At 42.3% G+C, this 27960-nt stretch overlaps 7 protein-coding genes across 9 annotated transcripts; 6 read left to right on the forward strand and 1 right to left on the reverse strand.

The window, feature by feature from the left end:
* The first annotated feature begins 993 nt into the window (after positions 1 to 993).
* On the forward strand, positions 994 to 2866 carry LOC116210356 (GDSL esterase/lipase At3g48460-like). The gene is made up of 2 exons (XM_031544225.1): positions 994 to 1972; positions 2119 to 2866. The coding sequence occupies exons 1-2, from the start codon at positions 1085 to 1087 to the stop codon at positions 2635 to 2637; spliced, it is 1407 nt and encodes a 468-aa protein (XP_031400085.1). The 5' UTR covers positions 994 to 1084; the 3' UTR covers positions 2638 to 2866.
* A 1322-nt stretch (positions 2867 to 4188) lies between these two features.
* Positions 4189 to 6216, forward strand: LOC116210373 (GDSL esterase/lipase At3g48460-like). The gene is made up of 2 exons (XM_031544237.1): positions 4189 to 5276; positions 5431 to 6216. The coding sequence occupies exons 1-2, from the start codon at positions 4287 to 4289 to the stop codon at positions 5941 to 5943; spliced, it is 1503 nt and encodes a 500-aa protein (XP_031400097.1). The 5' UTR covers positions 4189 to 4286; the 3' UTR covers positions 5944 to 6216.
* Positions 6217 to 7395: 1179 nt separating this feature from the next.
* On the forward strand, positions 7396 to 9256 carry LOC116211671 (GDSL esterase/lipase At3g48460-like). The gene is made up of 2 exons (XM_031546140.1): positions 7396 to 8557; positions 8763 to 9256. Exons 1-2 carry the CDS (start codon positions 7952 to 7954, stop codon positions 8856 to 8858), a joined length of 702 nt encoding a protein of 233 aa, XP_031402000.1. The 5' UTR covers positions 7396 to 7951; the 3' UTR covers positions 8859 to 9256.
* LOC116212273 (GDSL esterase/lipase At3g48460-like) lies at positions 8901 to 9278 on the forward strand. The gene has a single exon (XM_031546835.1). It carries the CDS (start codon positions 8901 to 8903, stop codon positions 9276 to 9278), a length of 378 nt encoding a protein of 125 aa, XP_031402695.1.
* Positions 9279 to 9674: 396 nt separating this feature from the next.
* LOC116211670 (E3 ubiquitin-protein ligase AIRP2-like) lies at positions 9675 to 12264 on the reverse strand. 2 transcript variants are annotated; one of them, XM_031546139.1, is made up of 5 exons: positions 11928 to 12264; positions 11453 to 11637; positions 11222 to 11288; positions 10875 to 11118; positions 9675 to 10095 (listed from the first exon to the last, which is right to left on the reverse strand). In XM_031546139.1, the coding sequence occupies exons 1-5, from the start codon at positions 11938 to 11940 to the stop codon at positions 9885 to 9887; spliced, it is 720 nt and encodes a 239-aa protein (XP_031401999.1). In that variant the 5' UTR covers positions 11941 to 12264; the 3' UTR covers positions 9675 to 9884. The 2 variants fall into 2 exon arrangements, with proteins under 2 accessions (XP_031401999.1, XP_031401998.1); XM_031546138.1 differs by having other exon boundaries at positions 11453 to 11615; positions 11928 to 12261.
* A 4047-nt stretch (positions 12265 to 16311) lies between these two features.
* On the forward strand, positions 16312 to 18144 carry LOC116210079 (E3 ubiquitin-protein ligase AIRP2-like). Its single transcript, XM_031543887.1, has 5 exons — positions 16312 to 16677; positions 16832 to 16994; positions 17098 to 17164; positions 17261 to 17456; positions 17578 to 18144. Exons 1-5 carry the CDS (start codon positions 16586 to 16588, stop codon positions 17783 to 17785), a joined length of 726 nt encoding a protein of 241 aa, XP_031399747.1. The 5' UTR covers positions 16312 to 16585; the 3' UTR covers positions 17786 to 18144.
* A 5501-nt stretch (positions 18145 to 23645) lies between these two features.
* Positions 23646 to 27178, forward strand: LOC116211604 (two-component response regulator ARR11). 2 transcript variants are annotated; one of them, XM_031546058.1, is made up of 5 exons: positions 23646 to 24118; positions 24860 to 25012; positions 25128 to 25514; positions 25612 to 25688; positions 25911 to 27178. In XM_031546058.1, exons 1-5 carry the CDS (start codon positions 23992 to 23994, stop codon positions 26886 to 26888), a joined length of 1722 nt encoding a protein of 573 aa, XP_031401918.1. In that variant the 5' UTR covers positions 23646 to 23991; the 3' UTR covers positions 26889 to 27178. The 2 variants fall into 2 exon arrangements, with proteins under 2 accessions (XP_031401918.1, XP_031401919.1); XM_031546059.1 differs by lacking the exon at positions 23646 to 24118 and having other exon boundaries at positions 24860 to 25005.
* The last annotated feature ends 782 nt before the right edge of the window (positions 27179 to 27960 follow it).

Below are 27960 nucleotides of genomic sequence, written 5' to 3' on the forward strand. Positions count from 1 at the left end.
CCGGTTCGTTGCACCAAACCTAAGGCAAGACCCTAGCATGTACTATGTCTATGTAGCACCAAATCACCAACATGATGAACAAGCTAATGGTATAATAACGTACTAATATAGATTGTGACTCCACATATATTGCCGAATAACAGGTTGGTGAAGTTGATTCGGATGATAAGACAATTTGAGGATAAAAATTATGCGATAATACTTAAACTTGCCAAGAGATTGTATCTTAACGGTGCATCCAACATCATAAAACGATCAAGCAAGGACTAGCCCTTGCAGTGTGGTCTTATTGATTTAGTTTGGACACAATCGGTCATTTGCATCTTAGAGAATTTAGAATAAATCGAGTTTATTGAAAGTCGGCAGCACTTAGCACTTTTAGATATCAAAGTTTTGTGTTACATCTATGGTCACACACAATCGCTAGTTAAATCAAAGCAATAAATACCTCACGTATTAACTCGACCTTTCTTTTTCTTTTTTTGGATAGTTGTATTAACTCAACTTATTATTAGGTCATTTCTCACGTCATGCAATGCAATGATGCACCAAATATGATTTGAATGTTATAAGTTATTTTGGCAATTTTGCCCATTTATAATGAGATTTAAGTGAAAGGTGTGTGCAATACTAAGCAATTTTACTCCTTCCCCATTAATTTGAATCTTATTTCACAAACCTAAACTAACATAGCATTCCTTGAACTTACTATCATCTACCAGGATGTAGGACCAAAGCCTGAACAGGTACATCGCCGTTCGGATCGTAATCGAATTTCCTCTACAGGTGAAAGTAATTAAGTTCATGGTCAGCTCTTCAAATCAGACTAATAACTAATCTTTGAGAACAGGTCCAAAGGTCATCAGCTAAAGGATGGCAGATTATTCAGGAAACACTCTCAACTCCCCCAAAAACAAGGATCTTCACACATGTTTGGGCACGTCAACTCCCTATAAATACCCCCCTTAGCCCTCCCACTTATTTTCATATAATTTAAAATTACAAAAAAAAAAAACAGCAATAAAAGAAAATTACTCTTATCTATCTATCCCAAAGCCCAAAAAAAAAAAGAAAAACAGAGGTAATGGCTAATAGTAATGAAGCTGCACTTATGTTCCTCCAGGCGGTCCTAGTCATGGCCCTGTGGGCCCGACCGTCGGAGGGCCATAATAAGAGCCAAACCACCAACATATACAACACCAACGTTAATGTCAACCTCTCTGGGGCCTTCGACACGGTCTTCGCCTTCGGGGACTCCAACACCGACAACGGAAATGCCCGCCTCATGGGCAACCTCCAGGGGTTCGTCGGGGCTTGGCTAAACACTCTCCAGGGCGCCTCGGCCTACAACTCTGGTACTGGCGGAGCTGGCGCTGGTGGTTCGGCCTCCGCTGGTGTCGGAGGCGGCGCTGGAGGGTCGGCCTCTGCTTCTGGTGGAGCCGGTGCTGCAGGTAATGGCGGCTCCGGCGGCTCCTTTTCCTATTCTTGGTCGAGCAATGGTGGTGGCGCATCAGCACCAGCATCAGGCTCAGGCCAGGGTTCTGGCTCAGGGTCAGGCACCAAAACCGTCCGAGGCAATGGGCTGACCAATGGGAAGCTGGTGATCGACCACCTATGCGAGGCGCTCGGCATACCGCCGATTCCGCCATATCATAACCACTCTGCCGACTTCTCGAACGGGGCCAACTTTGCTCTGGCGGGGTCGACGGCGCTTCCAGGTTCCTTCTTCCTCCACAACAACCTTCTATCCCTCATGTGGAAGACCGCCCCACAGAGCTTCGACACCCAGTTGCAGTGGTTCAACAACTTCATTCAGAACTTCAAGAAGGGCGCCAAGACCAACATGAACAGCACGCTCTTCTGGCTTGGTGGGGTCGGGACCAGCGACTACGCCCGTATCCACAAGGTTGCCACCTTCTCCTCTGATTGGCTCACCCAACAGGCCATTGATCATGTCTCCAAGTTCATCCAGGTATACAAAATACATATTTCCTATATTTCTTTTCTTCCAGGGCAAGTAATTCAAGTGCGATGAACAACCACGAATAGCAATATTTAACAAGACTCCAAGGATGCACTCGATCATGGAATTGACGCTACGCTGCTCATGTGCATCAGGGGATAGTTAACCAAGGTGCCAAGTACGTTGTGGTCCAAGGGCTCCCACCGGTGGGGTGCCTGCCGCTAGACCTGATGATGTCCTCGGTCACAGAGAGGGACCAGAACGGTTGTGCCGCAAAGATCAACCAGGCGGTGATGAAGCACAATGAACTCCTCCAGCAAAAGCTTGGGGAGCTCCAGAAGTCGTTCCCGCAATGCGTCTTCATCTATGCGGACTTCTGGAAGGCCTACATGAAGGTGCTATCGCAATACCACCAGTTCGGGTTCACAGAGCCATTCAAGGCTTGTTGCGGTGGTGGGAACAGCCACTTCAACTTCAACCTCAAGAATCTGTGCGGTACCCCTGGTACCAATGTCTGCGCCGATGCTGCCAAGCACATGATCTGGGACGGGATCCACTTCACGTCAGCAATGCACAATGCCATCACCAAGCTCTTCATCCAGGGCGGCTGCACACACCCAACCTTTGAGCAGCTCGTTAATATTGTCAAGAAGGGCTCCCCAAACCCAAACTAAATAGATCTATACACTATTGTCACCCATGAGACGTTTCCTAGGTTCCAAGAATAAGATCGATATATAATCTACTCTGAGTGGCCGTATTGAGTCACCGAGGATCTGTGGTATTTCAGTTTTTCTGTGATGTTATGGTTGTAGGACAGAGGCATGTGTAGAATTTTTGTTAGTTAAGAGAATAATATACCAGTAATTCAGCCCGCCGGCATTATGCGGGGTTATCAAATTTTGTTCTGGCAATGTATTGATGATTGTTGCAGCATCTCTCTGCCGAGAAAATAGTTGCTAATGTTTTGCTACAATCGTCAACGCGAATACGTACGACTTTGTACCAAGAGGGCGGTGGAAGTATCAAGCTAATTTTTCCGTTCATGGCATTACAAGCAGCTTGATGAAATGTAAACGAAACTCTTTGAAACTTGGCCCTTTTTACTCTTCCGAATTAATAAACAACAAAAGGAATCGGATCGGATAATTTTCTCAAAACATACGTATGTCTGTTCGATTTTCAGAGCATTGATATATCTATGAGAAGTACACTGGGAAAACGGAAGAAGAGAAGGAAATCCTTTGAGTTAAGTTCAGAAAATCTCAGGGGGCAAAAAAAATAAAAAGGTTCATTTTATGTTCTCTGGCAATTCGAATTTGTACTTTGGTTCCATCTCAAAGACCAATAATGTGTTTAATGGAAAGACCGAATAAGAAGAATCCTTTAAGATATCAATTTTGAAGTGTAGTTGCAATTTGCAAGTCTTGTAAGATAGTGGAGCCACCAGGAGTGATTACGCAGTCAAAATAGTAATAGATTCATGAAGTCGTAGAAGCCAAAAGTCTTCGATCAAGGGTGGCTCCATGCAGTTGCCGACCGAGAGTTGGCCAAACTCGAACTGGAAGGTTTCGATGTGGCGAGGTTGATGAAACAATTCATTTGAAGCAGAGTAGAAAGATGGGACCGAAACTCAGGAGCTCATGAGCAAGCAGGATCCAAGGTTGAAGTTGGCTAAAATACATGTCATACCAAAAACTCCGGACAATGAGGGTGATGGTATCCGTTCAACCCCCTTGGGTCCAAATTTATTTCCCATATGAAAGTTGTTATCGTCGGTTTGTTCAATCTGGAATTCGCAGCAGTTAGCAGCATAATGCTTGGCACTGGTCACTAATCTCACCAGTCACAAACAATACCAGTGGCAGGACCATGATTTCCTTGCGGACTCGAATCGTAATGCATCTGGAGGATGTACAATCAGTGATGTGGCCAATTCTTGTAATGGTCAAATAACTCCTCTAGGAAGGAGTAAATAGGCAATTGGGAATAGTATCCATGGTCAACTGTCCAAACCAAACTACCTATGTCTCTGTCGACCAGCACCAGAAGATGGCAGATAAACAAGGAAACAGCACAAAGGTTCACTAAAGTTAGGGATCTTCAGACACCTCCTGAGCAAATTCCAGGAATCAACTCCCTATATATACTCATAAGGCTCTCATTTCCTTCACCAAATAAAGTTACCCCAAAAAAAAAACATTAGAGCTTTTTTCTCAATTAAACAGAAAAATACCCAAAAAAAACTCATCAAAGGAGAGAAAAAAAAGTGTTTTAGTGTTCTTTTTGGTTGAAGGAAAAATAAATAAAGAAAGAAAGAAATATGGATAAGGCCTCAGTTGTGTTGGTTCGGTTGGTGCTACTCGTTCTCACCATGTCGGTGACCTTGTCCTCAGCCCACAACAAGAGCCATGGCGGTGGGCACCGCTGGACCACCAACTCGACCACAAACATATACAACACCACCGTGAACATCAACCTTGACGGTGCATTCAGCAAGGTGTTTGCCTTCGGGGGTTCCAACACTGACAATGGGAATGCCCGCCTCATGGGCAACCTAAAGGGGTTTGTTGGGGCGTGGCTGCATACCGTTGAGGGGATCCTAGCTGCCCAATCAGGTGGTGCCATTAGGGGCTCAGGTTCGGGTTCTGCCGGTGGGGGTGCTTCTTGGTCCGGGTCAGGATTCAGTTCTGGCTCCAATGGCGGCAGCATGTCTGGCTCAGGCTCAGACTCTGCCAGTGGGGATGCTTCTTCGTCCGTCTCAGGATCCACTGCAGGCACCAATAGCGGCAACATATCAGACTCAGTCTCAGGCTCTGCCAGTGGGGGTGCTTCTTGGTCCGGGTCAGGCTCTAGTGCAGGCTCCATTGGCGGCAGCACGTCAGGCTCAGGATCGGGCAATGTGCATGCTTCAGGGAACGGGCTAACCAATGGGAAGTTGGTGATCGACCATCTTTGCGATGCCCTTGGGATACCGCCCGTGCCGCCCTACAAGAACCGCTCGGCGAACTTCTCAAGCGGGGCCAATTTTGCATTGGCAGGGTCCACGATGCTCCCGGGCTCTTTCTTTCTCCAGAACAATCCCCTCTCCTTCATGTCGAAGACGGTGCCTCAGAGCTTGGATCTCCAGCTCCAATGGTTCCAAAAGTTCCTTCAGAACTTTAAGAATGGATCCAAGCCTGACATGGATGACTCGCTCTTCTGGCTCGGTGGGGTTGGGTCCAATGATTATGCTCGTATCCATAAGGTTGCGACCTTCTCCGCCAACTGGCTCACCCAACAAGCCATTGATCGAGTCTCCAAGCTCATCCAGGTATGAACCAATGTACAATGACTAGAGAAACCTATCCATAGTCCTTTGAAGCGACAAACATCTAATACAAACATTCAATTATAGAAATTTGTCAGATGTCATTAATTTATTGGTACTTGCTCGTGCAATGATATGCACTGCTCATATGCATCAGGGGATGGTGAACAATGGTGCCAAGTACATGGTGATTCAAGGATTGCCGCCGATGGGGTGTCTGCCCCTCGACTTGATATTGTCCTCGGCAATAGAGCGGGATCAGTATGGTTGCGCGGCAAGGATCAACAAGGCAGTGATGAATCATAACGAGCTCCTCCAGCAGAAGCTTGGCGAGCTCCAGAAGATGTTCCCGCACTGTGTTTTCGTCTATGCTGACTTCTGGAAGGCCTATATGAAGGTGCTGTCAGAGTACCGCCAGTTTGGGTTCACAGAGCCCTTCAAGGCATGCTGCGGATCCGGTGGCGGCAACTTCAACTTTGATCTCAGGCACCTCTGCGGGTCCCCTCAGACATCTGTCTGCAGCCAAGCAGCCAAGCACATGGTGTGGGACGGGATCCACTTCACTGCCGCCATGCACCAGGCCGTTACCAAGATCTTTGTCCATGGGGGCTGCACCCACCCCTCCTTTGAGCAGCTCATCAAGATCAAGAAGGGCCTTGTGCATCGGTAAATCAACAGATCATCAATGTCAAGACTCCACTGTGTTCTTTCTAGGTTCGATGATAATCTGTTGGGAGAGGCTTCAGTTGATCGCTAGGCTTCCTTTTGCTTTGTGAAGGTTTCCGCCAGCTTTGTTTTTTGATTATAGAAGCTAGGCATATAGAATTCCACTATACTTTTGCTATATGCTCCAGTCCAAGTTGGTTGATCTCTGAGTGGCTGCATTCTGTCACCGAGGTCACCAATTTTGCTTCAATAAAGTTCTTATAGAACTTAATAATTTCTGTGAGAAATTCTACTTACCGTCAAAAATGGCATTAGCTCGATAAAGAAAAGCCTTGATCAATACCTTGAAGAGCAACCAAAGAAAAAAAAATGCTAGTTTAAGTTGTATAGACATTGATGGGAAGAACAAGAAATGAGTCAGAATCCATCAGGCACAGCACCATCATTGGTTTTCCTATGATTCGAGTCCTCGAGGCATTCCTCGATAAACAATTTTCGTTTCCCAGAAATTGGATATTGACACTTTAAAGTTTCACACAACCCAGCTTCTTCATCTGCAGTGGAGAGGAGACTACTTGTACGTAGCTCAAAACAGATCAACTCCTCCATATAGTTACGTGCTGCAACTCTCTTCCCTCCACTAAAATATTATCTAAACCGACTGCCCCGTACTATGTTGACATGAATTCCTAAGTGTGGAGATGTCTTTTGGGCTTACAATCTACCAAAAAATTTCCAAGCCCCGTGGAGATGCGTGGAGTCAAGTTTCCGATGCTAGCTTAGGAACTTTTGGGTTGCACAGGTTCTCACAGTATGTGAGCTTCTGATGCCAACAGAACCGACCGTACTAAAAGAGCTCGTTGTGGAATTGCCGTAGAATTCTGGCAGTTGCTCTAGCTGCCTAAGAGTTTGTGGAAAACCTATGCTGGGTGAATGGGGTTGAAGTCACGACAACTACTCTAGCAAGCCGATGCATTAATTTGCCTAGACACACCGAGTGCGACGCGATTACCATTTCTGCATCTTGTTCAAGTTGAGTCAGCTTTTACACAACCACCGCAGCATTTGAGCTGATTCATGACGCCAGCAGAAGCTCGGGCAATCTCGAGCGATAAGGACACTCACTGTTCCACCTCAGCAAAGAGCTACTCAGCTTCGCCCACAACCTCTCCAGTGTCTTCTGGTGACATGAAAATATAGCTCATTCTCTTCTTAAAGGGGAAGTAACAAATTACGCTCTACGCTCATTCACGAAGTCCGTTCAAGTATATTATCCATTCTTTCCCTGCCATTTTCAGCACAAAGGTCCCAATGCGCCGGCAAAATTGCAGTGAACTTCAAGTTAATACATAGCTCAAAACTGTACTTCCTAACGTAAAATTGCCGTCTCTCGGAACCCAACATATCTTAGAAACAAAAGCTCTGCTCTATATCAAGGGCCAACTTGCCAATGTTAATATTATACATTTTCTCAGCACCTAACACAAATCTTTATCTGTATATTATATTTATCTATATGTTATCATTATCTATATATAAGCATATGTATACACCCAAATGTATTTTTAGCTCTGATGTCTGAAACCAAAAGATAGGAGATGTTTCAGGAAACAACATAACCTCCCTATAGCTCAGGATCTTCACATATTATCCTGAAAATTTTCTTAATGGAAGTCTCTATAAATACCCCCAGACCTTCCCACTTCATTCACAAAAATCTTATTAAAGAAAAAAAGTTAAGGACGAAGGCAATAAGACATCCTTAATCAAGGAAAAGGAAGGAAAAAAAAAAGTAGAAAAAGAAGAAAAGAAAAGAATGGCTAAGGCTGCATTCATGTTCCTCCAGGCTTCTGTCCTCGTGATCGCCCTGTCAGTCTATCCGTCAGCGGGCCATAATAAGAGCGAGACAACCGACGTATGCAACATCAGTGTGGACGGCGACCTTTCTGGTGCGTTTGACAAGATCTTTGCCTTTGGGGAGTCTGGCACCGATAACGGGGAATGCTCGACTGATGGGCACCCTCCAGAACTTTGTAGGTTCCTGGATCCAAGCCATTCATGGGGCCATGTCTGGTCAGTTTGATGGCGATGCTGGGGGCTATGTTGCCACCGGCAGAGGAGCTTCCATGTCTGGGTCTGGGTCAGTTTCAGGCTCAATGAGCGGCGGCTTTTCGGGCTCAGGATCAGGATCAGGCAGTGTATCAATGGTCGGGAACGGGTTGACCAATGGGAAGCTGATAATCGACCACCTTTGCGATGCACTTGGCATACCACCCGTGCCACCATATAAGAAGCAGTCTGCCAACTTCTCAAACGGGGCAAACTTTGCGCTTGCAGGATCCACAGTGCTCCCGGGATCTTTCTTCCTTCGCAACCAAAACGACCTCCTGCCACTCATGTGGAAGAGCATCCCGCAGAGCTTCGACACCCAGCTCCAGTGGTTCAACAACTTCATGCAGAACCTCAAGAATGGCGCCAACAAGTCCAATATGGACAACTCGCTCTTCTGGCTGGGCAATATCGGGGCCAATGACTTTGTTCGTATTCACAAGGCCGCTGCCCTCTCCTCCGAGTATATCACCCAACAAGCCATCGAGCATGTCGCCAAGCTCCTTCAGGTATAATAAAACTGTCATTTACACATTTAATGCCTCATGCTAGGCTGGAAAAGAGTGTCCTCGGTATCATAATGGCTGGTCCATTCATATCGCAACAATCTGATAACGGATTGCCAGAGCTTCAAAATTCCATGTCATTGGATGCCATTGGTATGTGTCTGTATATTTACACAGGTAAAGATGTTAAGCTGTTCATATGCCTCAGGGATTGGTTAACGATGGCGCCAAGTACATAGTGGTCCAAGGATTGCCGCCATTGGGATGCCTACCTTTGGAGTTGATGTTGGCCCCAGCGACGTAGCGGGACCAGTACGGTTGCTCCGCGAGGATCAACAAGGCAGTGATGAATCACAATGAGCTACTCCAGCAGAAGCTCGGTGAGCTCCAGAAGATGTTCCCGCACTGTGTCTTCGTCTATGCTGACTTCTGGAAGGCCTACATGAAGGTGCTGTCAGGGTTGCACCGGTTCGGGTTCGTGGAACCTTTCAAGGCCTGCCGTGGTTCTGGTGGTGGCCACTTCAACTTCGATCTCAAGAACCTCTGTGGGTCCCCTCACTCCTCCATCTGCGCTAAGGCTGCCGAACACATAGTCTGGGATGGGATCCACTTTAGTGCTGCCATGTACAAGGTCATTGCCAAACTCTTCATCCAAGGTGGCTTTACCCACCCTTCCTTTGCAACGCTCCTCAAATTCAAGAAGGGCCTCATCCCTCATATATAGATCAATTAGCGCAACACCCTGCTTCTGTTATAAAGGCAGTCGATCTCCGAGCATCTACATCGGGCTCGATATTATAAGTGCATTATATTATTAAAAAAAAAATTAAATCGTAGCTTTTGATCCAATTACCATTTCTAAGAATCAAGCAAACTAAGACAGCTTGTTCTTAAATCGAGAACCGCAATAGCCTGAATTGCCAAGAAAACATCGACCATTCTTGGCAACAGATTGGAAGAGAAAATGCAGATCATTCTTCAGCTTTAATGTTTCCAAACCACCACAAATTCTGTTCATACCAAAGCCCACTTCGAACAACTCAAGCCAATTTCAGTCAATATGTGGACCGTGTATGGCCACATACCCTTTCAAAGCTTCCGCGAGTCAAATACGAAAATAGAAGTTGAGACCAGAGAAAAGATATATTCAGTGCCAATCACCGGGATGAAGAATTCTTAGCATTATGATCAGAGACGTCAACAGGTACAAGTACAACGCCGAATTAATCACCCCTCAATTCAGTAGCCTGACTCTATCTACATTTGGAGGTCGGCTTTTCTTCTTTTGTTTTGTTTCTAGCTGTACATCAAATTCTTGACTCGCTTCAGCTCAGATTAAGTACTCATAGTATACTAAGAACAGAGCATCCGGGCCATCTTTAGGCAGGCTACTTATGTAGAGGTAGAATCGGAGCAAGTCTTCCTTAGAGACCGTCTCCCGATCGACCACATCTTCGTTACACGTCAACACCCATAAATCTTCTGACTTCACTCTCTTTAGGCTCCCGCGACAGAAAGGGCACGACTCCGATTTGATGTTCCTGAATTTGGAAAGGTAATGGAACATCAGAAGCATGAGCAGAGTACAGACATCTAGGGGTGTTCGGGTCCAGGTGGGTCCGAGTCCGAATACCCTCTTTTTTTTTCACGATATCCGGACCCTACCCTGTAAGGAACATGTTTCAAAATTTTGGAACCGAACCCTATTAAGTCCTGAAATCGAAACCTACCCGGAACTTGTATTATATCACAGGTTTCGGGTACCTTGTTGGAACCTGTAAATTTTTTTGTCTCGCTAAATAAAACCTAAAATGTCTCTTCCATAATCAATAATCACGCAAAACAGAATATCCACATAGAATTAGATTAATCCATAATATATTTACAATAAACAATAATATGTCTCATCAATCCATCCACAAAACTAAACATTTATAATACGATCGATCAAACCTCACCGAGAACACACCGAGGTCGTTGAACCAAAACTGCCAACGAAAATTCCACCGAGAGAGAGAGACGAAGAGGGGGGAGGGGCGGAAGAGAGTAAAGTAAAGGGAAGAAATATATTTGAATATAACTAGGGAAAACTATTATAGGGTCTGGATACCGGTTCCAGCTCTAAATACCCTATATGCAGGAACCAGAACCTGTTTTCACCGGTTTTTTATTTTAATACCCGGACCCCTATCATATTTTCAATACAAGCTACCCGAACCTTACCATAATGGGGACGTTTTGACCGGTTCCGAATATATCCAGTATCCGTGCACACCCCTATAGACGTCAAACAAGTTTAAAGGTCAAGGCTATAGTTTACCAGTTGCGGTAGCATTTTATGCACATTGAGTGGCAGCAGTTGGGCAAAACCATCTTGGTGCATGATTCGAGGCAAATTCCGCACTCATCCTCTCGGTCCAAGTCAATGTTAGAGAGCCTGAAGTCTCCTTCGAGTTTCTTCTTCCCTGAAGGCTCCAGAGAGAGGTGCTTTCCGCCACTATTGTCTTCATCCATCTCTTGGTCCAAGTTGCCTTGCAGCCTCTGAAGAGACGGCAAAATAACAGCTGCAATCAGAAGAATACAACCCCTTAATTTTTAGAATATTTTTTAGGCAAGCTCCGTTGGAATTTTATCAGTTCCTAAACCGAGCTAAGAAGAATTTCGCACCATAAAAGTCCCTTATCGATGCCTTCCTACCATAAGACGAAATGGTCGGTCTGCCATCAGGGTAAACCTGCCATCCATAACAAAGCGGAATTTTAGACAGGACATGGGTACATACTGTTCTTCGATTCTCAATAAAGTTACATATGTTTGCCCCCTAACTAAAAAAACATTATGTTCCTAATCGCCTCACCCCACCTCCCCTTAATCCAAATCATGCATCCGAGCACCAACCTTGTATATGAGAATGTGGAAGAGGTTCAAGTATCTAGGAAGAAGACAGGTGCAGGAAGAATCCATCCACTGCAACAAGAACAAGAAAAGCGGGGCCAAGTGATTGTAGACCAATTTCATCTGAACACGGGCACCGCCCTTCGCCCTTGGAATCGCAGCGGCCCTGCAAAACTCGAAGACTCCAACTTCAACAATTGCAGAAAAGTTCAATCAACATCTAACTTCCAGCACACAAAAAGAACACAATTCAGCCAATCCACCAAGATTGCCCCTTTTCTGAACCATTAAGGGTCCAGCTCACCACTTCATCCGAAAAACCAAAACTTCCCATGCCCTGATCATCAAGTTGCAAACTTCCACCAGAAACAATATTCTCGACAGGACAGAGAGTTCAGCCACTGAGGCTACTAACTGAACAAAGAGGCCCAATCATCGCAATCAAATACAACAACGGGCAGTTTAAGAAGATACTTACAGAGCGTTAGCATACTGAATATCAGCCTCCAAGACCTTGACGGAGTCCTGATACGAAGGCCTGCCCACCTGGTAATAAACCATCTCCATCTCCTCTCTCTCTCTCTCTCTCTCTCTCTCTCTCTCTCTCTACACAAAGAACCAGGCAGAGACCGAGGAAGAACACCCAGAAACAAAGGGATGATGAACTAGGTAAGTCACCAACAGGCGTGTCTGTCTGGTACAATTTTGGGGGGAACCTAATCTCCACCAAAGACAACAAAGGCAAGAACTTTGGGGTGAAACTGGTAAAGGGTTTTTATTCCTCTCCCCCCGCTGCTTCTCAGCGAACTGTTTGCTGAGTTTGGGGCGGCTCTTCTTGATTAAGACTATTTTCTTCTTCTTGTCTTTTTCTTTTTTTCTTTCTTTTTTTCTCCTCTTTTTTTTTTTTTTGCTTTCTTTTTATGTTTTTTTTTTCTTCCATTGTTCTGCTTTTTCCCCTTCCACTTTCTATGGTCAGAAATTCGAATGCTCTCCCCTCTTTCCCCTTTTTGGTAATAAGAATATTTCGTGTTTTCATCCGACTAATTTTACAATTCACATAAATACTGTAAAGTCACGAGAGCAATACGTATGTTTGACCCTAGAGACCGCGCAAGGTTACCTAAAAGATAATGATGTCGATAATTTCATTATCTAATCTAATCATATGTAATTTCCTACACGATTTAAAATCCTTTTGCTTTCCCCGAATGGATTCCTTTGTTTGATGGTCAAAGTTATCCTGATCACTGCCTTTTTCTTTTAAAATTTTCAATAATAAATTATTATAAGTTTCTTGCCTATTATAATATAGTCTTTGAATGAAGAGTAATAATAATATAAGATTTATGGCATCATTATCTGAGGCATTATTCTTTTTTTGATTTAGTGGATAAGGAATTATTATTATGGTGGCAGTTTGGTTACGTCTTCGGCTCCTTCTCTAACCAATCCAATTCCCTTAAAAATCGCAAGGGTTGTGATCAGTGATGTATAGATTGGGCAAAAAGATTTGGTCCCTACGATTTGTATCGACAAAATGTCATGTTTGTTGGCAATATTACTAATCTATATTCGAACCAAAAAAAAAAAAAGAATGCGGTAACATATAAATATCATTAGACCGATATAGACGTAATATCAAATTTATTCCTTGAAGTCTCTTCACATATTAGTTAGGGCATCTTCTTACCACAAATAACATATGTGCGTCCACTTTTCAACGATGTATGTATACAATGTTCAAAGCGAATAAAACCAAAGTCATTCGTTCAAAAATTGCGACAAACTTTCGGACTATCGAGTGGTATACTCTTATAAATGTGATGTGAATTAAAAAAAAATGAAACATATGGATTTAAAAAGCACATATTTGACTGGTCGCTCATCGTCAGATTGAACTACAGACAAAGATATTAGGAATTTTTTTACCAACGCGAGAATGTATGATTGATTGCATATTTATGTCGTTTAGAGGTGCACTCTGATCCTCCCGTGGTCCAGATCGGGATCAAGTGGGACGAATGATGCGGTGTACGAGTAAAATCGTCAACCCTATACCTCCAAGACACACGTCACACTTGGATAAAATTTATGCGAGCGTTACTATTGTCTAACGGATCTTAATTGTTTGTGATTCGGTTTATTTATTAGTTTGTTTATTTTTTCTTTAATGAATAAATAAATCACCTTTTATTTGTTTATATTTTAATAATAAGATGATGATGATAGTATAGTTGTAAATCGAGTTTAAGTTTAAATAGTAATCTTAGAAATAAATTAAATTCATTAATCGAAAAAATACTGTTACATTGCGTTTGGTAACGAAATTAAATTTGATTTAGTTTAATTTAAGGAGATGAATACAAAAATAATTGGAAAAATATGTGAGAATTTGAAGAAAAAAATAAAAAAGTAATGATTGTATTGTTAAATTGAGAAAATAGCGTTGAAATTGAGAAAAAAATGTTGAATAGTTGAGAGAATTTAATATTAAAAAATTAATTATAATAATAAATAAGAAAAAATATAAGAGAAAATTTAAAGAAAAAGATAATAAAAAATAATGATTGTGTCGTTGAATTGAGAAAAAATTTAAATTATATTTGATTTTGTAAAAAAAATTGAGAGATTATTTTTTTATCAAAATGTTTTGCTTTTTTGAACAGGTCAACCACATAGTAATCAAATTAATAATGAGCCTTTTCGGTTAGGTTATCCAATCAATTCCTAACACCTTGTTGGCCAAGCCATCATTGAAGAATTTCTAGAGGACTCTCACGGTCGCTCATTATTAATTCCTCCTTAAACAACATTAGGCAAGCCCATTACTTCGAGAAACCGGTTCACTCTTAAATTTTAAAACTCATGGGCACGAAGATTCAATCTTACATCAGAGAAAAAAAAAACTTATTATATAGTTACAAATTTTGAACCTACCTGATGAGTCGATATCATAAAAAACAAGCATACAAAATTCAAGAAATCGAGGGAAGCGAAACCGCTCTCTCTTCTGCTCGTCATTACTTTTCGAAACGTCCAAAAGGGAAAGACCGTAGAGAGCTACATTAAGGTGCGTCCGACAATTTCATATATTATTATATAGCTCAGAAAACTTGTTCTATCAAAGAAAATGGTGTCGACTTCGACATACAGATTCCTTCTTGTTCAAGAAGACAACTACGTACAATTGCTTCACTGCTTGTCATGTCATCGTCAAGAACGAAGCAATTGAATTGCTTGCGGTGGAGGCAACAAATATTTGAGAATCACACACGTTGAAATTGGAATTAATGGACCTGACACTGTTCTCCTTGTTTGGGCTGAATCGGGGCCTTTCTTATTTCATCATGGGGCTTTCTTGGAAAAGAATGAAAGCCCAAATCAAATCTATGAAAAGGGTCGTACGGTCCCCGTCATACCTTTCTCGGTTTTTTAGCTGCTATTGCACACACCTTAACTTACGGCCAAGCCTAGCAGATACATAGGCAAATGAACTGCACGATCATTAGAAACTCTCAGAGGAATTTTACATACTATAACGCACGATTATTAGATTCACCTAATAAATGCGTTCAAATAGGATGCGACGTGACTCTGTTACCAAGTTAAACGGCCAGTCAGCCCGGCCCCGATGAGGATCATGCGTGAGTAATTCTTCTTATGGCGGATGATAAATATATATATCTTCTCGTCTTACCCACCCTTTCGGTGATAATTATCATTTCCATCATCATTGAATGATGAACTTGTGTGGGCTCTTAAGAGAGTAAAGAGTTCTTCATTTGTTGGATGGCCGTAAGTGGTAACATTCAGCCCATCACATCATCACATGCTAATACCACCATGATGGTAGCCCAGTGGAACGGGCTTTGTCTTCCAAATGAGAGGTTAAGGGGTCGCAACTTGAGCGCTTGCGTTAGTAGATCCTTGTCATTGACCCTGTAGGAGTTGTTCCGGTCCATTGTGCACTTTAGTAAGGGTCATGGTGACTTATATAAGCTGATGTCTCATCGAGCCCTTTACCCATTCGGACAAATGGAACATTTCACAGCGACTGTGGAGCTCTTATGGTCTTCAGAGGAAGGTTATTACGCTATCTCCCCTACTTAACCTTTTTATTCAGCAAAATAAAATAATAAAAAATAATCATCACAGGCTAATGCCCAAAGCACAGCACATTCATGCATCATTTGCTCGCCCAACCGAAAATGATCATCATTCCAATAGAATTTTAGTCAGATTCAATGCTCTAATCGCTATCGTCCCTTTAATCCAAAGGCGAAAAAGACAATCATCGCAGCGATATTCGGCTTGTTTTCCCCCTAGACCAATGAACTAAGGGCCGGTTGTATTAGGTCTGTACTAGTTCTGAATTGAAACCTTGCTGTTCCTTCGGGAGAGTATAAGGTGGCACGTACGTCACGTGCCCCCTCTTGTCTGCGACCAGGAAGGAGCACACATAAACCCGAAAAAGCACATATGACAATATATCTAGTTTCTCAGTCCAATCCTGCCTTCATTTAGGGGTAGAAAGTGATTTCTTTCTGCACCCAAAGACAAAAAGGAATTGACAAAAGTGTATGTTTTCATCATTTTTTTCTGCAAGAAAAGTGGCAGAAGACAAGACATCCAATCCACAACTACAACCATTTGGGTGTCCGAGGAGCAACAATGAAATCTAGCAGCTGGAACGCAAATCCTATTCCATTCGTTGTTGCCATGCCATGGCATGCCCAAACCTGTCCCAGAAGTTTTGGTTTAGACATTAATGAAGGCAAGGTATGAATGTCAGTCGCATTAATACAATACCCAAAGAAAGAGATATAGAGAGAGAGAGGGAGGGAAGGGTTATCCCTTTCTTTTCTTATAGTGTGAGAAGAAAGATGTTTAGACATCAAGCAAGCTCAACCTTTTCTTATAGTGTCTGTCCCCACCATCCTTTCCCGAAAAAGTTTCTGCTTTTGTGCTCTTCCTCCTCTGCATCTTCTTCTTCTTCTTCTGCCCACCAGAAAAAAGGTCTGGTCTTTGATCTTTGTTTGTTCCATTCCATCTCTCTCTCTCTCTCTCTCTCTCTCTCTCTCTCTCTCTGTTCTGATCAGAAGGGACCAAAAGGGAAGGAAAGAGAGAAAGGAGCAGATGTGGCAGAGGATCAACAGGCCATGTAAGTCCTCTTCTTTCAAGGAATCCACCAAAGCCCTTGAAGCCGACATTCACCATGCCAACTCCCTGTAAGCCCCTTCTTCCTCCACTAGATGATGTTCTGTTCATGTATCATTTCACACGTATGTATTTGGTCTCGGGAGCAGCAAGAACATGTCGTGTTTTTACGATCTTTGTGTTGTGAATTGGATACAAGAATTATGGAGGTTTTGGAATCTGCAGGGCATCGGCTCTGCCGAGGGAATACTGCGGGGAGTACGTCCAGATGAAGCTGTCTTACAGCCCTTTGGCGCCGCTCTTCCTGTTCTTGATTGAATGGATGGACTATAGATGCACCGACTCGGTGCCGAATTATTTAGGCCTACTTTACATCCTCGTAAACAAGGTGGACTGATACTTATCAATCTATATGCATAGTTAACTTAGGATTCAGGAACCCTATGCTATCCTGCTAATGTGATTCCGGAACATCGGGACTGTATTTCCAGGTGTATGTTGACGGCGTGCCGACAATGTCCTCGAGGGAGAGAAAAGCCTCTCTTCGTGAATTCTACGGTGTGTTCTGCTGTTCCCTGATATGTTACAGTCGGATTTCTTGCCTTTTGAATTTCCCTGATAGACTTTTTTTTTTTTTTTTTTAACTTCTCGCAGCGGTTATATACCCTTCGCTGAGACTACTTGAAGGCCAGTTCAATGAAATCAAGGAAAACAGAGCAGGGACAGAAATCGAATGCCCGGGAATAGAACCCGAGAGAGACGAGGAGTGCGGTATATGCATGGAAAGCAACGGGAAGATGGTGCTCCCGAGCTGCGGGCACTCCATGTGCATCAACTGCTTCCACGATTGGTCCGTAACTCGCATTCCTGGAAACATCTCTACTTTGCAGAGACACGGTTTACAATTAGAAGTTAATTCGTTAGTTGTCGAAAGGATTATTGTCTGAACTGTGAAATGATCCGGTTTTCAGGAATGTTCGGTCTCAGTCCTGTCCATATTGCCGAGGCAGCCTGAAGAGGGTCAGCTCGATGGACCTGTGGGTCCTGACAGGCAGCAGCGATGTGGTGGACCCGGTCACCGTTGCATTTGATAGCCTGAGAAGGTTCTACCTTTATGTCGAGAGCCTGCCCACCTTAACGCATGACACGCCTGTCCTTCTATTGGACTACATGATCTGAGACGGATATAAAGTACCGATTTCATTCGCACGTTGTACATAGACGACTCCTCTGCTCTAATGAGAATTTAGTTCGGGTAAAGAGTTCACACAATCTGAAGTACCGAAAGGACCAGGAGAAGGCTCCACATTCGACTCGGTCTTTTTAAACCTGAGTGCTGGAATGGAGACACCTTCTTCAGCTTCCCGCTGATTGCAAATGTTGTATCTAAAGTCGAATCATATATGTATTCTTCGGCTACATACTGAAGGTGTTGAGCATCCGAGTTATTGATTAGCTCGACTTGCATTGTAAATATTTATCTATGATCCGTTTCAAACTATATATAATGACAATGTATACCGTCATTTCATATGATATATGGCCTTCGTAACTAATGACCGCTGATACCTTCAACAATCAGTCTAAAGGACTGATTCCGGTGTTTGTGCGACAACTGGAAAATCTCCACCAAAGTCTTTTCACTGTGAATTCCTTGAAATCTCTGTAAGAGACGAATGTGCTATCCGAACCAAGCCCTCTCATTTCATCCACTCCTTGCCTGGTCAATGATATTCTGGAATCGAAGTCGGGGTCACGAACTGAACTGTACTGATGGCGACCACAGCATCCATAAACAACTTATCCTCGATGCTTGCTTGTTTTGTGGTCCGTTAAAGATCATAACGACCAGATTAGAATAATTTGAGAGGTTTGTTGGGGATTACCTACTTTTTGTAGCAATGCTAATCATAACTCATAAGCATAATATCCCTCAACCGAACGCATACAAAATGGCGTGCTTATAGGCTAATCATTTATGATTTACTTCATGTGAAAACTTCAACTGCACCTCCAAGTCATCAGCAAATACTCACTCTTCGACTCATTCCGGCCTCAACATAAATCTCTTTCTTCGACCCGAAAACAACTTTTCACGACACTCTGCAGTAATTATTGAGTAACGCGACTCTCTTCGACCCGAATCTGTCACATCGAGCAAAAACCTTTTACTTCTTGAAAACACTTTAGAACTGGAAATTTCCACCGTCCATGCATGTGATGGATTCATCAGGCCCCCCCCCCATGGCTCTTGGATCAGCATCTAGGAGTGCGCCCCATATTCTCAATAGCCTATTGGTCCTAGGCAAAGCCAACAACAACTGGTGCCAAACATAGTCTTTGCCTTTGGCATATTCCCAGAACAGAAAGGCCCATTTGCACTATTCAGCATCTTCTCGGGGACATGCATACATAGTTAAAGTAGGGAATTTACTCCCTCTCTCTCTCTCTCTCTATAGATATATATGTGTGTGTGTGTGTGACAGTGTGCGCGTTTATGATACATATATAAGAGAGGAAATCTATATGGAAAGATGGAAAGGCATGGAAGAATAAAAACAGGTGAAGAGCAACAAACAAGTGAAGCATATAATCATAGGAGAGCATATAGCTTTGGGGGGTGGGGAGGGGGATTAGACTAATTAAAGAAATGACTCCACTATAAAAGAAGCTGCATGGTCCTTAATCCTCCCCCCAATTCAATTAGGGAACAATCATAATTCTTCAAAGTAAAAATGACAATTCCTCTCACATTTAAAGGGACTATTTCTTGCCTTTTTTCTTATATAATATAAAAAAACATTGAGAGTTAGTGGGCATTTTTTCCCTTTCAGTTGTCTACCCCACTCTCAAAAGTTAATGCCTTTAAAGCTCCAAACCCTATTATTGAGCTTATCATGTTAAATTGTCAAGCAACAACGAAAGGTAAGATAGAAAAAAGAACAAAAGAAAAAAAGTGCAGTACATTGTCTTAAAATCAAGAAGAGGTTTTAAATTCGATTCTCACTGAATTCACGTACTTTTTTATTTTTTCTTCTCGAATAGTTTATTGAGTTTGTGGACCCATCTTGTGACTCGAGAACATAAAAAAATTGTGACACCACCTCACCTGTAACATTTGAGGAAAATTGGCTGGATCCACTAATGAGAAAGAGCTTAACCTGAAATAATAATTAGTTTGGATAATAATTACTTTCAAAAGTCAGTCAGTACTCTTCTTCTCACTTCTTATTGCTCAGAAATGGATGATTAATGGCAAAGCTAAATGGAAATATTCCCATTAAGAAATGGGGATTTACTGTAAGATGCCATGCCATTGTCACCCTTACCTGTTCTCAATATGTGTTGCAAAATGGTGCATTTGTGGCCTCAATCTCCCTTTCTAATTAATTGTGTCCAGGGCGATATCATGGCATGGTAGGCTACTAGTCCCCGATTATTTAAATTTCGATATGTTCGACAGGTAAAAGAGATTGATTCACTAATTCCTCTAATTATAGGCTAGCAAATACACACTCTTCTAGTGACTACTTTTCAACTTTGTCCTCCCAAAGAAAAGAGGCAATTGCACTTCCCTCTAATTTTTCTTAAAGGGTTGATAATTGTACTTGTCTCTCAGGTCTTTATTTATGTGCCACAAATATGTAGGCCATGTGTTTCACTGATGACCTGTGATTTGGACCCCTTTTTAATTATTTACAGTTAGTGCCTCTTTCCATCGTGCTCCTCACAGTAACCAATTCTATTCTCCTGCACTTGATTGTAACACTCACTACAATTACTTAAAAGAAAAAACAATGTTTGTCTACGTGAATTGATACAGATGAATATTTATTCTCCTTAAAATTTATAAGTTTTGTGAATAGAAAAAATCTATTACTGTGAAAACTTTATCCCTCTATAAATCGATCCAACTCGACTCTAAATTAAATAGAATTAATTAGATTTTTGAATATTATATAGTGTGTATTTAATAAAAAGAAAAGCTTTTAAATTTTTAATGCCCATTTTCATGATTGGAGTGTGAGAAAAGATTAAAAAATATAGTGTTTCACCAAAAAGAACAAAAATAAAAAGATCGTGGATGCGTGTAACTCACGGACCAATAAGATTTGGACGTATACCTGCTCATTCCTGGTCTTTCTAAATTTGACCTGACAGGATTGTGTTTCTATATCCTAATCATGTTCTCTCCGGCCATTTAACTCAGAGAATAGGAATATTGTCCAATTGCTGTACAGTTAGACATAGAGTCGGCCGTCCTTTTTCTCGCCTAAGAAATCAATGGTTATTCATTGATAACAAAATTATAAAACGTTCAAAGAATATTTCAGGAACACAAAAATATAGTAGATCATCCAAATCACTGCAAAGAAAAAAATAAAGTGTTGAAGTATAAATAGTTAGTACATATACAGTTGCAAAGATCCTTTAAGTTGTTGTATATCTGTTTCCAACTCTTAAGACTAAATTCTATATAGTCCCAGACAAAGCTAGGAAGCGGAGCCAAGTTATAAACCATAGAAAACTGTTACTGTGTAAAAATAAAGGAGCGGAGTCAAGAGGGATCTTAAACCTGTACTCAGCGCAGGAACTTATCTCGGGTCAGAACTCTAGATTTAATTAATCAGACCAATTTCTAAAGAAATCCAATCCCTAGATAGTCAAACCAAGCGATTCAACTTTTTTGATCGGTTCAAATCAGCGATTATCAACCAAGACAACGAAATCAAATTAGGCGGGATACTCGATCGGTTCAAATCAGTGACTATGAAAGGGGAGCTGGGACCTGTAGAAATTCGACGAAAAAGGCAAGCCACAAAAGGTCGATTTTGCAAGTGGCGGTTGGATCGTTCAAAGAACTAGAATTACAACCTTTTGACATGGAGGGCGGGGATACTATCACAGAGGAGGCAGAGAAGTCGAAGATGAGAAGCTGCCACCTGAGGTGAGGAGGTTCAAATAATAAGATCGATGTTGAGGGGGCTAGTCGGGCCAGCAGTTGAGTCAGGACTGGTCTGGCCTAGTAGTCGAGTCAAGTAAGGTCGGTCATGGCATGCGCGTCAGCTTGAGTCGGGACGAGGTTGTTGGTTTCTCTGCCACCAGTCGAGAGAACGGCGAACGGGCAATAGGGGCCGATTAGTCAAAAGAATTATGTATATATTAAGGTAAAAAGTGCATATCATACAATCAAATACATTATTTATATTTTTAAATTAAGTTACTTAATTTTAAGTAATTAATTTAAAGAAGAACTCATTTCCTTTATTTTTTGATTACCTTCCTACATAATTTACTTGAATTATGAAAAAAATTACTTTTTTTTTTCTTTAAATGAGTTTGTGTCATCCATTTAGGGGTTACATAAGGCATATACCATATTAGTGCAACTGTATTGCAAAATTCTTCAATACAGTCGGGAGCATATCGTGGACGACGATGATTACTTGTTGTCTAATAGACCAACAACCAATTGCTCAAAGTTGAGTCGCAGACAAGTATAGGTGGATACTACTGTCGCTGATAGTTGAGCCGATTGTGAAAAAGTCGGGCTGCAGGTGAGTCGGATCATTTGTCGTTGCACGTGAGGAAGAAGATTCAAGGTTGAACAATTAATTAAGAAAAATAAAAAAGGAAAGATGTACTTTTTTTAATAATTTTTTTTTTCTTGTCTTAGTTGTTTGGATCTTACATATATAGTAATGTCATGCCCACCCAAATAAGCTAGGTACCGTTTAAACTAATAAGAATTATTGGGCCATAATAAACCATATAAAATGTTTCTCACTTGCCCCCACATTGCCATTAAAAAAATCATGCTATGTCGACTAGGTCAAGTGACACTGACTTCTAGAGTCGGAGCCAATGGTCTGGAACTTCCATCACGTGTCGTGATGGCAGTAGCCGGAACCACCAGAGAGTCAAACGAGGAACCTCTCCCAACCTTCGAAAATGATAACCCTATGATAACTTTTAAATGTTCACCAATTGACCTCAAAGGATCGCTGCAGCTTTCATCCGATTAATCACTTCCTCTTGTGCTTAAAGCTACATTGTCGTCCATGACAATGCAAACTGAAGTGCATCCACAAGCTACCATTGACTTGTTTGGTATCGTTCCTTATTGAGGAATCGACTCTCCGATTGACCAAAACGCGCTAATGATGAGCCGTGTTACGTGTGTTTCTTGGACACTCCATGGAAACCATTCCCTTTCTAGGGCAAACTCCATGGAATAATAAATCAATTGGATTTTGACCAGAGAAAAAAAAAAAAGCTGCGAAAAAGCCTTTTCCCATGGTCCAACTCTCTTGGAGGTCTCCAATCACTGCTACCTTCCAAAGGGACACAGCAAACAATGGGGTTAATCGATGGCCCAGTCGGGAAACAAGCCATGGGGAGGAGCACCACGGGCCGGTTGTCCGTACATATTTCTTTTGCCATACGTCTCTTCCCTTTCTAATCCCAAAAAAAAAAAAAAAAGGACAAAACGAAGCTCTCGTTCCATACGAGTTGAATGACATGCTTTAACTAACTTCTTTGCAGCCAAGTGAATATTAGCACTCTACACCAGCACGTAACGAGGGCAATACGAGCTCCGCTTCTGACTTGATCGATGCATGTGTGTCCAAATTCTCGAACAAGTACATTATCTTCCTATAATTATGAAAAGACAAGGGGGAGCTGCTCAACTTCACCTATTTTCTTGGAGGAAGAGGTAGAGAAAAAGTAGAGTAAAAAATTGATTAAGAATTGTAGTGCAATCGACAAATTATATATTTAATGTAATTTCCTTCCAATTACAAAGGTGATTTATGAGTTCAATATAACGAAATAAAAAGTTTAATAATATGTCACAGATAGTCCCACCACAAGAATCGAATTCAAAACATTGCGATTATTAGGCAAGGCTACATTACGCCCCTTTCTTTGTACTTTATTTTGTGTAATCTTCACTGATTCCCGAGCCATCGGGTTAAGTCGATTCCCGAACAAGAATTAGTAATAAAAGTGAAGACTGAAGAGAGGGTGAAGGTCAGAAAGAAATGGTGGGAGAGGGGGGCCATGAAATAAAAAAGGACTGACAGAGAGAGAGCAGAGAGCTGATCGAACAGATAAGAGCACCCAGCGCGGTCCACTCCGCGGGGAACCGTTAGCTTAGCCGGCGCCAATATTCGTTAATCCTCTCTCCCTTTCTTCTCTCTCCTTCCCTACATAACCGATTCTTCTCTCAGACCGACCCACCAGGAAGAGTAGGAAGAAGGAGCAGACCCTTTGATTCACCAACAGTCTTTTCTTCTCTCCGGGCTCCCGTATCAGGCCATAATTGAGCACCCAAGTGGCCAATTCCTCATCTGGGTCCCCTTCCTCAGATCCCTCCGGCGATGGAGGCCGCCTTCCCTTCCCCAAGGCACGACGCGTTTCCCGCCGGCCTGCGTGTTCTCGTGGTCGACGACGACCCGACTTGGCTGAAGATCCTCGAGAAGATGCTCAAGAAATGCTCCTACGAAGGTGCCCCTCTCTCTTTCCACTTCTTTACTCTCTTGCTGGCCCTGAAGTTGGGATTTTTTTTTTGTGTCGTCTGAAAATCGATGAGGGGTTTCTGAGAAGTGATGGCAGCTGTGCTGGTTCTTGAAAATTAAGCTTCTTCTTTCTCAGTTCATGGTGGGAAGTCGAAAGCTACTGAATTCTGTCGGTGCGTGTCTGATTGAATTTTGATGGAGTTACTGTAACTCTGCTTTGATCACTTGATATAATCAGCAGGGTTCGGCAGGGTCGATTTAAAAAACTGTACGTGTACTTCTAAGCAAATTTAAGAGCAACTGCACCCGGATATCATAATGAAAGCATCTGTTTGGAAGAGATATTTCGTGTAGTCGAGCTCTTGTTATGGGTTGGAAGTTAGTTATCATCCCGAGGGTGGCTTTGGTTTTACTCTCTTCATGGTTTTTCGATCCGGGAAAGGATGGCTTCTGTTCTTTCTGAACACTCCTTGTAAGAATTTCTATCCGCAGAATGAATGAGTCTCGGGATGCAATTATTAAGTCATAGCAGTGGAGTGACTCTGTTGACCTTAGAAACCAGTCAGCCGTTGGGGCCTGTCGAATATTTTGGATCTTGACCTTCAGCCGTGCGGGGACTGCTTGTTGGGGATGTTTCATCTGATTCTCTCGAGTTTTTCTGAATTCTAAAAAGAATACTACAAAGCTATGGTAATCTTATGTTATTCCTTTCATTGTTCTCGTGTTTCAGTGACCACATGTGGTCTAGCAAGAGATGCGCTGAACTTGCTTCGTGAGAGAAAGGATGGATACGACATTGTAATAAGTGATGTCAACATGCCCGACATGGACGGCTTCAAACTCCTCGAGCATGTTGGCCTTGAGATGGATCTTCCTGTAATCAGTTAGTTTCTCTCTCATAAAAATATCATTCATATAGTATTTGATACCAGTAACCTTAGGTATTCCTCGTCTTTGGACAAGCTATTTCTGATGAGTCATACTTTGGCATGAAACAGTGATGTCCGTTGACGGAGAAACGAGCCGCGTGATGAAAGGAGTCCAACATGGAGCATGCGATTATCTCCTTAAGCCGATAAGAATGAAGGAACTTCGAAACATTTGGCAGCATGTTTTGAGGAAGAGGATAAATGAGGGAAGGGACATTGACAGCCATGAAGTTATCGATGGGCTTCAAATGACACGAAGTGGATCTGATCGATCTGATGACCACTTCTATAGTGGAGAGGACGTTTCCACTGGAAAGAAGAGGAAAGAATCGGAAAACAAGCATGATGATAAGGACTTTGCTGATCATGGGTCCTCTACAAAGAAAGCTAGAGTGGTTTGGTCAGTTGAACTTCACCAGAAATTCGTTAAAGCTGTAAATCAGATTGGGTTTGACAGTAAGTACCCTGAAAATAACTTTTCCGTTCACTTGTATCAAATTTTAGTCAATTAGCAGCTCACATTAGAATTCTGGTATATCTCTGATTGTGGCAGAGGTCGGTCCTAAAAGAATACTCGACTTGATGAATGTTCCATGGTTGACGCGGGAGAATGTCGCTAGCCACTTGCAGGTATGCAGCTCTCCCATTGTGTGACAATCAAAATAAGCTTTTTAACCGATTATTACCTTGTTGATCATCCTAATAAGCTATTTGCTTGAGGTTGGAAAGACAACAGTAAAAGTAAAAAGACCGAGAAATTGATGATACAACTATTTAATTGGTATATGTCCTCGGGATGTCATCTTCCTCCTATTATTAGGAGTAACGGGTGTAAATTTTTTTACTTTGCAGAAATACCGGCTCTACTTGAGTAGACTGCAGAAAGAAAATGACTTGAAAACTTGTTTTGGTGGGATAAATCCAGATTCGGCCTCACAAGATCCCTCTGTGAGTTTCAGCTCTCAAAGCTCCATCAGTGTGTCCCAAGAGGATATCCCAAATAGAAACTTCAGATTTTCAGGGAACGACTTGCTCGCCCAGATTGCCAATCCCAAAGTCCATGAAGTTGACCAACAGGTTATCGTCTCGTTGCCCAAGGAAGAACCGAAAAGAACTTTGATTGCTGAGGTACCTAACCAACAAGAGAGTAGGGGCATGAAAATCGGTTTCAAACCGTCAGTTGTGCCATTGGGTCCTCAAGAGAGGTTCACAGGGGGGTTTAATTCTAGTATCCCAGCGCATTATTCCTGGAGAGGAGCTCCCAAGGTCCCATTCAAAGAAGAGACTGATCCCCACATTTCTTTGGAAGATCCGAGCCATCTGCTGAAATCAACTAATTCCCAGCCAAATTTAACAGGAGGCCAACGGACCAATTCCGTCGAATATAAGCCGCTGTGTGCGGACCATCGCAGTAACGTAGCCCAAGCAAGTCTTGTGAGGTCACAAAGTGACTTAAACGGTGTCCAAGACAAGGGTAATATGGTAAATTACCAAGATATCCAGCCCATCCCTGTAGGTTCCTCAAGCATACGAGGTCAGGTTTTTGACCTGGCCAGCCTTCCCGCTTCACAACCTGCGAACGGAAACCTCTCCTCCATCAGCAGATCACCCTTTCGGCCTTCAAGTGAGGATTTACAGATCAGATGGCTTCAGGACGATCCCCTCTCTGCCAATCTTGGGTTCCAAAACTCAGAGTTCTCGGGATATAGTGACCCATGCCTTGTTGCTGAAGTCCCGATCCACTTGTATGATGCCCTGCGGTTCGACTACGAGCAATTTGTGGACCCAACTGAGTGCTCCATCATCGATCATGGTCTATTCATAACATGATGACGGGATTTGGCATTTTATCATAGGCGACTCATCTGTAAGTCTAGTTTCAATTAGGGGTTGATTTTTAATTTGCTGATGAGTTAATTTAGAGTTTGGGGTGCTGAAACAACGTATAGTATTTACACTCTTGGCAGTTGATAAAGCAGAGTGAGACTTTGCTTCTCCCGATTGTTTTGACACCAAATAAGATGAGAACGTGAATTAGTGCAATGACTGAACTAAGTCGATTGTGATGCTAGAGAAACGAAAAGCCTTGACACTGGCAGTATAAATGACAATTTTACGTACGTTATGTAGCAAACATGTTTCCAGGATACAGAAGGTATGTTATTTCAGTTTACCGAGTGATGCTAGGATTCGAGGAAGCAAACCTGAGGAACTCTCACTCATCCTCACGTAGTACCGTGTAGTCTTTCTCACTCTTTACCTACACGTGCCACGTAAACACTATGGCTTGTTTGGTTTCAAAGTGTGATTTTAAAATCACACTTTAACTTAATTATACCCACAACAAAACAAAATAATTCATACAAAATCAAAGGGTGGACCCTATACATAATCATTTATACCACTCTTTTTCAAAATCAAAATCTGATTACGAAGCATAAGGCCCTGTTTGGTTTTAGGGTGTTATTTTAGAATCACAATTCTAATTTAACTCTACCCACTATAAAACAAAATAACTCATACAAAGTCAAAGAGTGGGCCCCATTTATACTATTTTTTTTCCACAACAAAACAACATAACTTATACAAAGTCAAAGGGTGGGCCCCATTTATACCACTCTTTTTCAAAATCAAAATCTGATTTTAAAATCCTACTATGAAACCAAACGCAACCTAAAACTTCCACTTTTAACAACTTATCTTGAGTCGGACTCTCTTCTCTTCCGGACTCCGACCTTAACTACCTCAAGATGGGCTTCCTCTTTCACACTCGGGCCAGAGGGTCAAACCAGTTATTGAGCTGGCACAAATTTCACATTTGGGCCTAACATTATGTGAGTCTCCACGCGGGCGCACAAAAGCCTAACTCGTTTTGATACAACGTAAAATTTCACTGGACTTA

This window comes from Punica granatum, chromosome 6 (assembly GCF_007655135.1).
Source record: "Punica granatum isolate Tunisia-2019 chromosome 6, ASM765513v2, whole genome shotgun sequence".
NCBI lineage: Eukaryota > Viridiplantae > Streptophyta > Magnoliopsida > Myrtales > Lythraceae > Punica > Punica granatum.